The sequence below is a fragment of the Scyliorhinus canicula genome, chromosome 17 (assembly GCF_902713615.1).
Source record: "Scyliorhinus canicula chromosome 17, sScyCan1.1, whole genome shotgun sequence".
In the NCBI taxonomy this organism is placed as follows: Eukaryota; Metazoa; Chordata; class Chondrichthyes; order Carcharhiniformes; family Scyliorhinidae; genus Scyliorhinus; species Scyliorhinus canicula.
In genome coordinates this window covers 81,024,097-81,040,567 of record NC_052162.1, presented here as the reverse complement: position 1 = coordinate 81,040,567, position 16,471 = coordinate 81,024,097, and the positions used below count along the sequence as shown (strand labels likewise).

At 40.7% G+C, this 16,471-nt stretch overlaps 1 protein-coding gene across 5 annotated transcripts in view; it reads right to left on the bottom strand.

Annotated features, from left to right (window-relative positions):
- Nucleotides 1-3,737: 3,737 nt before the first annotated feature.
- lrch2 (leucine-rich repeats and calponin homology (CH) domain containing 2) overlaps nucleotides 3,738-16,471 on the bottom strand; it is a 178,683-nt gene continuing 165,949 nt past the window's right edge. For all 5 annotated transcript variants that reach the window (XM_038775965.1, XM_038775961.1, XM_038775964.1 and 2 more), the window contains 3 exons: nucleotides 16,164-16,301; nucleotides 12,969-13,046; nucleotides 3,738-7,775 (listed from right to left, as the gene is read on the bottom strand). In XM_038775965.1, coding sequence (XP_038631893.1) covers nucleotides 7,656-7,775; nucleotides 12,969-13,046; nucleotides 16,164-16,301 — 336 coding nt within the window. In that variant the 3' untranslated portion in view covers nucleotides 3,738-7,655. The remainder of the gene's footprint in view (nucleotides 7,776-12,968; nucleotides 13,047-16,163; nucleotides 16,302-16,471) is intronic.

The following is a 16,471-nucleotide window of genomic DNA, read 5'->3' as shown; positions in this document are numbered from 1 at the left end:
AGTAGGGTGATCATGGCTCGGCACAACATTGAGGGCCGAAGGGCCTGTTCTGTGCTGTACTGTTCTATGTCTATGTTTATATAAAGCACTGTCTTGGCCACAGCAGGAGTACTGCATATAGTACTGGTTACTATAGCAAAGATATGATTGCTCTAGAGATAGTATATGGGATATTTACAGGGATGTTGGTTGAAGTACATAATTTTAGTTATGAGAAAACGTTGGATAGACTAGGCTGTTTTCTTTGGAAAAGGAGGTGGCTGAGGGGACACCTAATGGAAGTGCATAAAATTATGGGGCTCTAGGTGGAGTGCTTGGAAAGGCCCTATTCCCTTTAGTTGAGGGCTCCATTTCAAATCTATAGTCCCATGGGTAAGAGGTATGTACTTTACAGGGGATCCAATAAGATTTTGTTTTTAAGCAGAGGGTGTTGGGCATCTGGAACTCCTGCCTAAAATGGTGGTAGAGGCAGAAACCCTCATAAGATTTAAAAGATACTTGGATACACACAAGTACTGTAAACTATAAGGCAAAGCAGCCAGAAATTGGGATTAGGCTGGATATTTCCAGGTAGGTGGAGTGGACACAAAGCATTGAATGGTCTTTTTCCATACTATAAATTTTTGATTCTGTGCATCTACATTTTCATTTATGGAATAATCATTATGATTACAAACACATGCGCCAAATACCATGAAAGGATAATGAGACTTTGTTAATCTGGGGAATGAAATTTATCACAACAGAGGATCCAAATGGCCTTTCTGCTGTGTGATGATTTCATAATATTTGAATACAGAAAAATATCAAAATGGTAAGAACAGCTAATTTCAGTTGCAGCATTTCACACTCTATCCTGACAAAGTCAATACTATAGCGCACAAATTACTCTGAAATGTTAGCAACAGGTCTCAGGTAAACCGCAAGAGGTTTTTTTTTTGAGCAGCTCCATTCACACTATTTGATAGTAAAATGGACCATGCCAGCCTCCATCTGGAACTGGATAACAAGTTTAGGCAGGTAACATTTAAGCCATGTCAGTGCCAGGACAATAATCAACACCAAAAACAGAACATCTAATCACTTCCCACTGACAATGTTGAGCAGCTCAGTCATTGTTAAGGAGCCAAAATCAACATCCTGGTGATCGCCAAAAATCAAGGTACAAATGTATGGCAGCCAATTAGTTCTCTGCAATCAATGGTACACCTTTTGACCACTTCACCATCAAACACTCAAATGAGGATCGAGAAGGAATACTCACTTTCTTAGATGTGAGCAGCCACAAAACACACTACACACCATGAAGGATAATGCAGTCTGCCATGTCAAATTCCTTGTAACTATACCATTCCCTCCACACTATATAAAATGACTTGATGCAGTTCTACAAGCTCACATTGACAATACTTCTCTACTGCCAAGACCGTCAATGTCATGTGAACCTTCAAGTTGCACATCATCTTTACTTGGATAGATCACCTCCATTGCCTCTAGGTCAGTATCATAGAATTCCCCATCTGGTACCCTGACAAGGACTTGTGGTAGTTCAAAGACTAGATCCAACACCCCCATCTTTTCAGGACAATTTGGGAAGAACAAATGGGGAAAACACCTATCCTGGTAAACAGGCCACCATACATTGATGTTTCAAAACTGCATACATTAAACTAACTTCTGTATTACTCTGAAATGTATTTTTCTTTGAACTTTCAATTATGACATTTTAAATCGACAACTAATTTCTGTTCGCTTTTATACATAGCTGTATATTACAAGGAGAGTAAATGGAATTCAATCCGTAAAAATATGAGGTAATGCATTTGGAGAGGGCGAACAAAGAAAGAGACTATTCAACAAACAGGAAGCTATTGAGGGGTTGAGGAAGTGAAAGCTTGAGTGAATGTTCACAGGTCCTTAAGGTGGCCAAAGTGGTTAAGAAAGCATACAGAATACATAGAAACATAGAGAAGCAGGAGGAGGCCATTCGGTCCCTCGAGTGTGCTCCACCATTCATTATGATCATGACTGATCAAGTTCCCTGATTCCCACCTTCCCCCATATCCCTTGATCCGTTTAGCTCCAAGAGCTATATCTAATTACTGCTTGAAATTACACAATGTTTTTGCCTCAACTAATTTTTGTGGTAGTGAATTCCACAGACTCACCACTCTCTGGGTAAAGTAATTTCTCCTCACCTCATTCCTAAAAGGTTTACCCCTTATCCTCAAACTGTAACGCCTAGTCCTGGACTTCCCCACCATTGGGAACATTCTTTCTGGATCTACCCTATTTAATAGTGTTAGAATTTTAAGTTTCTATAAGATCTCCTCTTATTCTTCTAAACTCCAATGAACATAATCCAAACCGATTTATTCTCTTCTCATATGACAGACCTGCCATCCCAGGAATCAGCCTGGTAAATCTTTGCTGTATTCCCTCAATAGCAAGAACATCCTTCCTCAGATAAGGACACCAAAACTGCACACAATACACCAGCTGTGGCCTCACCAATGCCCGATACAATTGTAGTAAAACATCCCTATTCCCATACTCAAAACCTCTCACGATGAAAGCTAACATACTATTTGCCTTCTTTACTGCCTGCTGTACCTGTGTGCTTACTTTCAGCCACTGATGCACGAGGACACCAATGTCTCGCTGAATAACCATCTCTCTCAATTTACACATTCAAATAATAATCTTCCTTCCTATCTTTGCCACCAAAGTGAATAACCTCACATTTATCCACATTATACTGCATCTGCCGTGCATACGTCCACACACTCAGCCTGTACAACTCTGCATCCTCCTCACAGTTCACCCTCCCACCCAATTTATACCGAATGCTTTCCCTTTTCTGGCGAGGTATTGAATACAAATACAAAGATGTAATGATGGAACTTTATAAAACGCTGGTTAGGTCACAGATGAAAATCTGTGCAGTTCTGGCCCTCACATTACACAGAGGACATAATTGCTCTGGAGGGAATGCAGAGGAGAGTAAAAAGAATGCTACCAGGCCTTGAAAAATAATTACTAATTTACACATCCTTCTGCAGTTATTTGACGATCTGCAAGTATCAACATTTCAAAAACATCCATACAAAGCACGCCATTTTTACTGTGATATAAATCTCACTCAATTAGATTCCATTTAGACAGAACAAAGCCATATGAATTACATATCAGCTTCCCTTGCAAAATTTGATGCTAAATAATTTCAGGTCTGGAGCTCTTGCAAACAATAGGAATCTGGCATTACTGTACCATTTACAGTAATAACCTAATTTATGTATCTCATGGAATGTATAAACTGTACTGAAAGATAAAGTGACTATAGTTGTGTTGAGCACTGATGCTCCTTCACTGTCGTACGGTCAAAATCCTGGAACTCCCTCCCTGACAGTGCTGTGGATACACCTACAGCACAGGGTTTGAAGCGGTTCAAAGCAGCTCACCACCATCTTTCTCAAGGGCAATTAGGGATGAGTAATAAATGTTGGTCTAGACACGACACCCACATCCCGTAAATGAATTAAAATAGGCATTAATGACATATTATTTGGGCACATTAAGAATTTTGACATGGAATAGCATTTGTGGAAGGAAGAGAGGCTATATTATTTCGCACACACATTTATAGTGGAGTTTAAGGATGGGCCTAACGTGTCTATACACAGCTCTAATCGGTCTCTGTTCCTGGTGAGTTTGTTTTAGTTCCGGTTCAAGTATGATTTTTTTTAAAAATTGTGTCTCCTGTCCCTTATGTAGTTTTCCTTCCCGCAACTGTCTGAGACTCTCAGTCAATAAATACAGTAAAATAGAGGTTAGTTCAAAAACAGGAATTTGTAAATTCAGGACCCAAGTTGTGTATTGCTAACCAATAACCAGTAGCCTTGAAAATTGCAGCTATGAGGAGAGATTGGCTAGGCTACAGCTATTTTCCTTAGAACAGAGGAGGCTAAGGGGTGACTTAATTGAAGTGTACACAATTGTGAGGAAACTAGATATGGTGGACAGGAAGAACTGGTTTCCTATACTGGAGGGGCCAATTACTAGGGGACATAGATTTAAAGTGACTGGTAGAAGGATTAGAGGAGACATGAGGAAAACCTTTTCACACAGAGGGTGATGGGCATCGAGAATTCACGGCAAAAGTTGGTAGTTGAGGCTGAAACGCTCAACACGTTTAAAGACAAATGCTGTACCCTGCAAGGGTATAGGCTGAAAAGTGGGATTAAAATGAGCGGCTAGACTTTTCTATGGTTCTAACACTTCTTTCTGGAAAACATTAACTCCAATCTGTCTACACTTTTGAAAAGGAAAATGGAACAATTGTTTAGTTCTCCACTGCTGTATCCTGAGGCACATCGCATTTTACAACGAAATTCAGTTTAAGACCCATTCCTATTTCTAACATTTTAGAGAGCATGTAGCTGCAAACTGAATTATATTTTAAAACTTGGCATGTGGTTGTTAATTTTAGTCCTCAGGCAAAAACAGCTTTTTCAAGTTTCCAAATCCAGAATAATAACTATTAACCAACCACTCAACACCACTCCAGGTATATAATTACAGGTAAATTCCGAACTTATGTCATATCAATTTACCGGAAATGCCAATTTTATGGACAGGCTTGTGGATTTGTGATCATGATAGGATGAATATTGGGCGTCACTCAGCGTACAGTAATTTACATTCATTTTATAACTGGATTGTAGTTGCTCATGCCAACATGACTATCAGTGAAGCACTGGTTTGAGAAAAAGCCTCAACAAATTTTCAAATTAAAAATTCCTGATACAAAGAAAATACTTGCCCCCTTAGTGCAATCCTTCATGTAAGTATTTGCCTCAAAAAGAATTTAAATCATACACTGCTATTTTGAATTAACTAATACAATCCTTGGTTTCAGTCTTTACATTTGAATGATCACGACAACTTTGGCATGTTTCCCAATCATCCGGTAAGGCCGGATAGATCTGTTCTAGACCGTAACTTTTTACAGCATATCAATGACCTGGATGAAGAAAGAGAATTTTGTACCTAAATGTACAGACAACACTTCAGTTCAGAGGCACAGTTTATTGTGTAGATGGGAGTAGTAAGTTGGAAAAAGCCACAATCAGATTAAGTGGGAAGGGGCAAGACAATCTGGGATTGTGAAGTCAAAATAATAGAACACATAAAAGTTGAAAACATCTTCAAAAATCAAAATGAAGACGCTGAAATTTCACAAGATGAATCAACAGAAGAATTATATTTAATCACAAATTAAGAGATTGCCTCTGAAAGCTGGAAATACTGGACCACATTATAATTGAAATTAGGTAAAATCGCCATAGTCCCATGCTTCTTTCCCATGAAGGGGAGAGCTGACCAGGAGGATCAGCACACCTCAGGTGAGGGGCAAGGTTGAGAAGGTGGGCTTTAACGAATAACCTCAACCGGTACGGGAATTTAACCTGTGCTGCTGGCCTCGCTTTGCATCATAAACCAGCTGTCTAGCCAACTGAGCTAAACTTTAGCTCATTTCATGGATGAGGTAGGATAAATTAATACTGGTTGAAGTATTATTTTACAAATAAGAATTTTCATTCTTCAAATAAATTTCAACCTGGATAAATATTCAAGAATAGCCTGCCACCTTCAGGATTTTCTCCCAGTTCTGTTGATTCACAAACTTGTTCTTGTTTAGGGGACTTCAAGTTCTTGGTTGAAGTCTTGGGGAAGTGTATTTGGATTTAGCAAGAGCTCGAATTTAGATGCACAGATGATCAAGTGATTGGCAAACAATTAAGAGCCACATATATAAAAACAAAAACTTGAAAGATACTAGTCGACAATAAAATGTTTTTGTTCTCTTAAATGGAAAGCCACAACTCAAAGACTTGGCCAGGTTAGCAGATCATGAGTTAATTGAGGGAGATCATGTGGACTCTGACTGGATATTGACACAGTGTGGCTTAAATACAAAGAATAGTATACATCGAGGCTCTCCACAATAAACTTCATTACCCAGAAGGAAAAAAAAAAGAGTTCAAAATTGTCAAAAACGAGTTATACTGGAAATATATATACTAAAACTGGAGTTATACTTTCAGGAATAGGAGACCATTCAGACCTGTTGAAACAAGTTGTTTTCAAGTTTTACTGTATTTTCCTTCAGGGCAGAAAATCAGTCTTATGCCCTGTCCATATGCAAGCTTGTATCACATTTGCATCAACCACATTTTATTTTCTAATTATGGAAGAGACTGAAGGTATCAGTCCTGAGAATTCCTACAGGTAGGAATCAGAAAATATTTTGGATTTGAAACTGGGGAGATGAAGTGCGATTGATGTGTTGGAGGCTTTGGCCGATGCAGTTGTCGGCCTGTCAGCACTGATGTATATTTAATGCCAGCTGAAAGACCTATTCAAGGTTGGGTTGCACTCATTGAATGGCACCATTCTAAACTTTGATGGCTATGTCCCTCCCTAGCATCTGAAACTAGGACAGTACGCAAGACACCTTTCCAATCAACACCTTGTCCTAGTACGAATTCTCACAGTGAGGATTTTATTTAGTACACCCATGGCAGGCACCTAAATAATCTCGGCTTCTACAACTCCCTCTCTAAGCCTGGATTTGAAGTTGCTGTTATTGAACTGATTGTAATGTTTTCTGAGTTGGAAGAAATCCAGTAAAGATTTGAGAGAGGCCTAAAGGGTTTCAATTATTTTTGTGTTATTAATAAGCCCTATCCAGTTTAAAGCAAAAATAAAATACTGCGATGCTAGGAATCTGAAATAAAGTGCTGAAATGTTCAGCAGATCAGGCAACGTCAGATAAAGATCAGAGACGCGATATGTTAACTTTTTCTATCTGACACTGCCAGGGCTACTGAATAGTTTTAGCATTTTCTGTTTTTATTTCAGCTTCAAGCATTGAAACTTCAAGTAGTCCGAGGCAACAGGAACAGTCATGGATCTCTAATATTTAAAAGGCTCAGTAGCACTCAATATAAAAAGTACTAGTATGAACCAGCTGCTCTGGCACAGAAAACCTAATAGCCCTGAGAAAACAATGGCACTAGTGGGCACCAATTAAATTTAAAACTTACTAACTCTCAAAGCTAAACTAAAAATCACAAAAACAATAAAGCAAACAACAAAACATCATTATACAAAAAAAAAATGATCCAAAAGATCTGTATAGCACTGAAAAACTTTTCCCTGGTGTTAGTACAGCCAGATTATACAATCTGTAAATTTGATCGGAATTGTAATTTTGTCAAACTAGTGGGAGGAGAAAAATTATCTGAATGTTATGAATAATTAAATTGATAGTGTTGCGAAAATGTTTTTTCCTCTTAAATCTTAGATAGAAGGAGCTTATTTGTTTGCAGAGATTGAGAAAACAACAAAATAAATTATTCTGAACTTTGTGTGGCAACTATGGTTAGCTGGTGCAAATATCTGGCAAAACAGATAAACATGGACATTTAATTTAACAGCTTTCTTCCTTTTAAGAAAATGCTGTCTTAACTACTTTTTCTGCAATTATGATTTTTGAACAGAACGTACTTTAACCTTGACTGTAAAACTACAACTGAGTGCATAATGTAGCCATTTTACAATGGTCCTTAACACGGAAAGAGGAATGTTGATTACACAGTAGATAATTGTGTGTGTTTAGATGTAGGCAATTCAAGTAGAGCTTGCACTGTAGAACCCACTTTCACCAGTCCCCTTTCTTCCAATATATGATGAGGAAGACAAAGTTTATCCTAAAAAAGATAAAAAATAGATTAGATTCAAATGGAAGTTTATTCTACCAGTTGTCTACATGCCTAATAAGAGTTATCCTCTTCTAGAGACTACAAATGTCAGTTGCATTGGACCTCCCACACCAGCCATTTAATTGTTCAAGACTTTTTCATTCTTACTAGAGTACTAATTGCATTCTGTCTCATTTATATACTTAATAATAATCTTTATTGTCACAAGTAGACTTGCATTAACATTGCATGAAGTTACTGTGAAAAGCCCCTAAGACTGTTTGGGTACACGGAGGGAGAATTCAGATGTCCAAATTACCTAATTAGCATCCAGTGTATATCACCGCAGATATCTCAACCAATCCCAATTTTCAGGCAAAACATACATTTTTTTTTTTATAAATTTAGATTATCCAATTATTTTTTCCAATTAAGGGGGCAATTTAGCTTGGCCAATCCACCTACTCTGCACATTTTTGGGTTGTGGGGGCGAAACCTACGCAGACACGGGGAGAATGTGCAAACTCCACACGGACAGTGACCCAGAGCCGGGATCGAACCTGGGACCTCAGCGCCGTGAGGCGGTTGTGCTAACCACTAGGCCACTGTGCTAGGCAAAACATACATAATGACATATTTAGTTCGAAAACAATTCTTAAATCAGAGGTTCCTTCAGGATTCAAGGATGTAGATGCTTTAGAGAGGGCGCAGAGGAGGTTCACCAGGATGTTGCCTGGTATGAAGAAAGGTTGAGTAGATTATGATTGTTTTCGTTGGAAGATGGAGGTTGAGGGGGGACCTGATTGAGGTCTACAAAATTATGAGAGGCATGGACAGGGTAGATAGCAACAAGCTTTTTCCCAAGAGTGGTGGTGTCAATTACAAGGGATCAAGATTTCAAGGTGAGAGGGGGAAAGTTTAAGGGAGATATGCGTGGAAAGTATTTTACGCAGAGGGTGGTGCGTGCCTGGAACGCTTTGCCAGCAGAGGTGGTAGAGGCGGGCACGATAGGGTCATTTAAGATGTATCTAGATAGATATATTAATGGGCGGGGAACAGAGGGAAGTAGATCCTTGGAAAATAGGCGACAGGTTTAGATAAAGGATCTGGATCGACGCAGGCTGAGAGGGCTGAAGGGCCTGTTCCTGTGCTGTAATTTTCTTTGTTCTCTAAGTGTATACAAGATAGTCTTTTGACACCAAGGGAGTTAAGTTTGTTCTAAAAGCAGTGGGAGAAGTTTGGAGTACTAAGTGTAGTGAAGGAATTCCTTATCTAGTATAAATAAAAGGAATTTTCTATAAACAGCAAGTACATGCAGGTCAGTCCTCATCCTCCAAATGAGGGCTGGTTGAGAGACAGCGAGAACGATTCCAGGAATCAAAAATGGACTATTCTGCCTGTAAGTTATAAACGTGTCAGGTACAAAGCAGGGGAGGATAAAGCCACTTACTCCAAACATAGCTAATTTATCCAGAAGCGTAAGCTCAAAGAGGTCCCAACATTACCTCTGCGGACAGAGGCTCATCACCATTACTCCAGAGCAGGACAAAGTAAGCAGCTTCAAGAATCATGGCTGATCGGTTTGTGTTTCCAGTTCCACATTCCCATCTACCCCCGATAACCCTGGATATTCTTGCCCAACAAGAATCTATCTACCTCTGACTTAATTCAACGATCCCGCTTCCACCACCTTCGGAATTTGCATACTCAATGTCTCACCTGAAATGCTTCTAATTATGAAGAGATCAATCGAGAATTTAGTTCTTGACTTTATAGTTTCTCCTCTTCTTTTGTCATTTGCCAAAAAAGGACCAGTTGATTCCCTCAGTAGGTTGTGCATATTTTTAATAGGAGGTTGGCATTATGAGTGCTGACACTATTTGAAATAGCTCATGTGACACAGTTTGCCAAGCCAAAGGCAGGCATCATATTCTTGCAGGCATAGAGTGGGAAGTACAGCACAACTCCTTTTTGTAGAATTGTGGCCAAGGGTTAAAGATTCATTTGACATTCAACTTCCAACACTGACATTCTTTTCTGACTTCTGGATTAATAGATTCCTGTTTATTATGCCATTAGTACTGAATTGCTTTGGTGAAAGACTGGCAGAAGTAGACTCTGTTTTCTACCAGTTTGTGATTAGATGTTTATAGGAATCTCTTTAGGATAAAGTAACAAATTATTTTTGCAGTCGAGCATACCTGCAATTGGGGTTTCGCTGGCTCTTCAGAGCATCTCATTAATAAGTTCCTCAAACTAATTTTCCCCCATAAATATGGTACAACTGCTTATGTGTAAGTTTGGAAGCCAGACACCTTAATGCAAAGCAATTAGATAAAGCCACATTCTCACTTCAAACGTGATCTTTGAAGTAGAATGGACCATTCTAGCAATCTAGATGTGATGTACTTTACAATTGGTGGAGTCATTTCATTCAATGCAGCAGTTATGAATTATTCTTTGAAATATGCAACCTAGTCTCATGAATCCTTTAAAAAACATACATAACTACCTGACCGCCCCAACCTCCCCGCCATCCCCCTCCACCCATCCTGCCTTCCCCATTTTAACCCCTTTATCCCCTCTCCCTACACACCCTGACAGCTTAATTTTCCTTGAAGAAGTTGATAATCAGCTTCCATCTCCAGGCAAACCCTCTTGACCCTCTTGAAGCAAACTTAATATTTTCCAGCCTTAGGAACTGCACCAGGTCGCTTACCCACACCCCCGGCTTCGGTGGCTCTGAGTCCCTCCACTCCAACAAAATCTGTCTCCGGGCTACCAGGGGGGCAAGGGCAAAGGCATCGGCCTCTCTCGCCCCCTGGACTCCCGGGTCTTCCGACACACCAAATATCGTCACTTCTGGACTTGGGACCACCTGCACCTTCAGTACCTCAGACATTACGCCTGCAAACTCCTTCAGCTTCGGACATGACCAAAACATGTGGACATGGTTTGTGGGACACCCGCGCACCACTGACACCTATCCTCCACCCCCTCGAAGAATTTGTTCATGTTCTAACCATCGTCATATGCGCCCTATGCACTACCTTGAATTGAATAAGCGTAGCACACGACGAAGATGCGTTCACCCTCCTCAAAGCCTCCTCCTTAAAACCCAGCCTCCTTCACCCCCCCCCCCCCCCCCCCTCCCTCCCATCTTCTCACTTCCTTTTGACTTCCCCTATCGGGGCTTCATTAACGCCTTGTAAATCTCAAATACCTTATCCACATCCACTCCTGCTTTCGATACCACCTTATCCTGTAGCCCCAGGGGCGGCAGATTAGGAAAGGACGGCACCTGCTTCCTCACATAATCCCGCATCTGTATGTATCGGAACCCAGTCCCGCAGGGCAGCTTATACCCCTCCTAGCATACAGTCAGTTCCTCTAAACTCAAATAGCTGCCCCCACAAACAGGCCCCAATCTCAGCAGCATGGAGCTACCAACAGCTCCGGGGCTTCTCTGAACCCCAGCCCCTCTCAGCAACAGAGTTCACGGCAGCTCTTCAGCTGTAGCCAACCTTTCTCTTCGTCTGCTCTCCATAGGCTGCTGTATTCTCTGCCTCTTGAGCTGATCAGTGTGAACTGTTAATATCTCCTAACTGGGAACTGCCTCGGTTTGAAAGTAGAATTTGATATATCAAGCTGGGTACATTATTGTGTACCTTAAATGTCACAATTTCGGTCAACCAGAAGTCACCCCCCCACTTTCCCCCCAGGAGAAAAATTACTCTGGCTCCACACTCAATCCCCACATCTACATCCACAAACAATATATATTTCATTACCCTGATTTGATTGAGGCCTTTAACTTCATTTTCCTGTGTGCCCCCCCCCCCCCATAAAACTTGACTGCCTCATAGATCAAAAATCTGTCTAAATTAGCCGTAAATACATTCAATGACCCAACTTCCACTGCTTTTGCAATGCAGAATTAAAGACCATTGGCCCTCAGAAGAAATTCCTCTTCATCTGTCTCAAATGGGAGGCCTGTTATTTTTAAAACTATGATCCCTAGTTCTAGATTCCCTCTAGTGGAAACATCCACTCAGCATCTAACCTATTAATCCCCCAAGTATCTTATATGTTTCAGTAAGATCACTTCTCATTCTACAAAACTCTTCCAAAACAACTTCATTCATAAGAAACACAACTGATTCATCCCAGGAATCAACCCGTGGACCCTCTCTCTGAACGGCCTCCACTGCAAGCATAGTCGGCCAAAACTATACACAGTACATCATGTGTTGTCTCTCCAAATCCCTGTGCAGTTCCAGCAAGAAATAAATGCCGAAACTGTACCCAAAATGTTAGTAACAGCAATTTTTAAAGAAAGCCACGGTGTTAATGTCTGAGGAAGACTGCCAGCCCCCAGAAAGACTGAAGCCTTCACACTCGTCAGATAAAGACTGATGTTTGAGAAAGGTTCTATTCAATCAGTGGCTTGCTGGAACATCTTCCTGTTTCAGAGGAATTCTTCTCTGGTCTAGATTACTTGTGTTCTAAGAACTTAGTGCCCTCTTTTGAGCAACTTCATTCAATCTGTGGATCTGTTCTAATGGTTTCACGATAGGCAATTCTGGAGATGAAGACTTCCTTCAGTCTTGGATGCTGCACCTTAGGCAATGATGAAAACTGGCAATCATGAAAAGCCTCACAACGCAATGAAACCAAAACAGGGTGTTTAGCATGTTTTAACCACCTCCTGTACAGCAAGCAAGTGGGAAAATCAATGAAATAATTTGAAGGGTTTAAAAAAAATTTCAATCAACACCATTTCAGTGATTTTCTTCCATGGCACTCTGGACTTGCGATGCATGTAGAGACAAAAACAATTTAAGGTAAAAAGGTAAGATAAAGTCGCCATCGTCCCAGGTGACCAAAGGCTTCTTTTCCCTTTGAGGGGGAGAGCTGACTGGTGGTAATTTAACCTGAGGATCACCACAGCTCAGGCGAGGAACAAGGTTGAGATTGCAGGCCCACTGAATAACCTTAGCCAGTACAGGAATTGAACCAGTGCTGCTGGTTCTTACTCTGCATCACAAACCAGCTTTCTAGCCCACCGAGTTAAACTTTACTGCTCTAATAAAGCACATCAACTTCAAATCAAGGTGCACGTGTTAAATTCCAGGCTTTCACACTGCATTTTTGGAGTATCATTTAACTTGCATCACAGAAATCATGCGACTTGCATATTACCTCTGGAACTCCCAATTTTCTGCAAGCCTCAAGAAAATTTTCGACGTTCCTTCTGCACTTTGCCATACTCAATTTAGGCTGGAAAATGAAGAAAATTGAGCCATTACAATACATGTCTTTCTTACAAAAAAAGCTTCAAGGCTTCATAAGCATACCAATTAAACTTTGGCACATAGTCCTCAACCAGTCAATATAAAGCATCAAAACAAACTTTAAAAATTTACATTTCGCCAATAAGACAATTGGGAAATCCCACTCCAACTACACTGCCAGCCTTGCTCAGTAATACCACTCTCGTCTAAGTTAGGTCATGAGTTCAAGTTCTTCTCCACATACAGTTTAGACCAGGCTTTACTGCAGGAGGTGCTGCACTTGATTCAGGTGAGAAATTGAATCAAGCCTGGTCCGCCATCTCAGGTGGATGTATAAGATCACACCTCACAATATGAGAATATGAGAGTTCCTCCAGTGTCCATGCTAGTACTTATCCTTCAATGAATATTACAACGAACAGAATGTTTGGCCACTGCTGTTTGTAGGACCTTGCTATGTAGGAAACTGGTAATGTGTTTCCCTATATATGCTGATTCGATCGGAAAAGGTACAGAATTGATAAGTGCTTTGGGACATTTTGTGGTCATGAAAGATTATGTATGTGCAAGTCCCTCCTTTCAACAAGTATGTTGAACAATTTCTTTGAGTAATTAAAGAGAATCACAAGAGAAATAAAATTGCAAATTAGGTGTGCTGGTTCCTATTCTCTAAGCCACACAAGTAGAAACTTACTAAGTTTCACCTTAAATAAGCCAACTGCCTGATTGGAGTTGTAAAGGTTTTCCAGTTATCTATTTTGTATGCACCAGGTAATCAGTAGTGAATGATTTCACCAGTTAGCCAAAGCAATTAATTTCAGTATAATTTGAGTTTGATTTGTAAATATTTTTAAGGTACTAGTTGCAATTTAACCCAAACATGAAGTTATCAAGGTCAAGAAATAAAGCACTTGTTAATGTATTGTTCCACTAATTTGCACATAATTGGTTTTACTTTTGAAGATTGTTTAAGATTGTTAGATTACCAGAAAATCGATGCAAACATCAAGACTTGCATCACAGCTTTCATTATCTAGCCTAGATAATAATCATGCATGTTTTTATCTACACCGTAGAATATCACAGAACACTAAAAACAATTCAAGAGCAACCACAGTTACCTAGGTCATGCTGCCTGCCCCACATTCTCATGGCAATAATCTCAGAATGGTAGATGTTGCATAATGTTAAATTTACTGTCTTCCTGACATTTCTTGCAACAGTAATCATAAGATGATCAACATGTTCTAACTATTAGAAATGATTAGGTAATACAACTTGGCATTACTTTATAAATCACGGTGACACTGCAGGAAAAATAAATTTCAACTATGTTTCACAGAAGATTGCTTATATTAGTGAATTTTCGAGATTTTAAAAGCACAATAAATAACATGGCTGATGACAATAAAGAATATCTCTCAATGGCAAACATTCAAAGAGCACATGGGTGAACTGAAACAATCGTTCATTCATGTCTGCCGCAAAAGTAAAACAGAAAAGGTAGCCAAACCTTGGCTTGCAAGGGAAATTATAGCATCAGAACCAAGGAAGAGGCATACATATTGGCCAGGAAAAACAGCAGAATTCAATATTGGGAGCAGTTATCAGCAAAAAAGACAAAAGGATTGATTAAGAAGGGGACAATGGAGTAAGAGAGACAGTGTGCGAGGAACATAAAAACTGACTGTAAAAGCTTCTATAGTATGTGAAGAGAAAAGGATTGGCGAAGACAAAATGTAGGTCCCTTACTGTCAGAAACAGGGGAATTTATAATGGGGAACAAAGAAACAGCTGACCAACTAAATACATATTTGTCTTCATAAAGGAGGATACAAATAACACACCCAAATGTTGGGGAACACAGGGCGGAATTCTCCGCAACGGCCGACGCCGTCGTGAAACCCAGAGTGTTTCACGACGGCGTCGGAGGCCGCTCCTCGCCCCCTATTCTACCCCCGGTGGGCACCGATCGTGGGCCAGTCCCCTCCCGAGCACGGCCGTGGTGCTCGATCCCCTCTCCGCCCCCCACAGGCCCCAAACTCACCTTTTGCGCTATGTTCACGCCGGCAGCGACCAGGTGTGGTTGCCACTGGCGCGAACAGGTCGGGAACGGCAGGCTGCTCGGCCCATCCGGGCCGGAGAATCGCGGGTCGCCGTGAAAAACGGCGAGCGGCGATTCTCCGAGCGGCGTCACGCAAAACGCCATTTTGGGGGGAGGGGGGGTGGGAGAATCGCGGGGGGTGCCAGGGCGGCATGTCGTGATTCGCCCGGCCCTCCCACGATTCTCCCACCCGGCGTGGGGAGCAGAGAACCGTGCCCACAGGGTTCAGTGAGAAGGAGGAACAAAGGGAAATCAGTATCAGTAGGAGAATGGCGTTGGGGAAATTGATTGGGGATTAAAGGACAATCAATCCAAAGGGCCTGATAAGCTACATCCCAGAGGATTTAAGAAAGTGACCCTAGAAATAGTGGATGCATTGGTGGTCATCTCCCAAAATTCTATAGACTCTGCAACAGTTCCTACAGATTGGAAGATAGCGAACGTAACCCCACTATTTAAAAAGGGCGGTAGAGAGAAAACAGGGAATTGTAGACCAGTCAGCCTGACATCAGTAGTGGGGAAAATGTTGGAGTCCATTATAAAAGATACAATAGCAGCGATCTTGCAAAACAGTGGCAGGATTGGACACAGTCAGCATGGATTTGCAAAAGAGAAATCATGCTTGACAAATCGACTGGAATTCTTTGAGATGCAACTAATAGAGTTGACAAGGGGGAGCCAGTGGATGTGGTTTATGTAGATTTTTAGAAGGCTTTCGACAAAGTCCCACATAAGAGGTTAGCGTGTAAAATTAAATCAGATGGAATTGGGGATAGTGTATTGAGATGGATAGAAAACTGGTTGACAGACAGGAAACAAAGTAGCATAAATGGGTATTTTTCCAAATGGAAGGCAGTGAGTAGTGGGATACTGCAGGGATCACACTGACATCAGCTTGCAAAGGATTTTGAAAAATACCACTTAAAACAAAAATTTGGTTTGAATTGGGAGAATTTTGTGTTTAAGACAGTTTATAAATTTCACGATAGGTGAACTTACCACTGCTGGTGATGGGACATGGATGCTGGCCACCGACCTTGGCCGAATATGATTGGCAAGATGGCAGAGTACCACCCCATCCATTAATGCTGCACCGACATCTTCCAGCAAAACGACTTTTAACCTTAATTCAAGGTTCTGTTTAAGGAGAGAAAAGCGCTTATTTCATCTTCCCAAAAGCAATGAGATTAATGAATATGAAACAAAAGGAAAACAGCCGCATAGAAGAGGAACATGGTTACCAATTTTCAGCAGAGTTTTTGATTTTTCCAACATACAATATCAGACACATTTATCATATTTGAAGT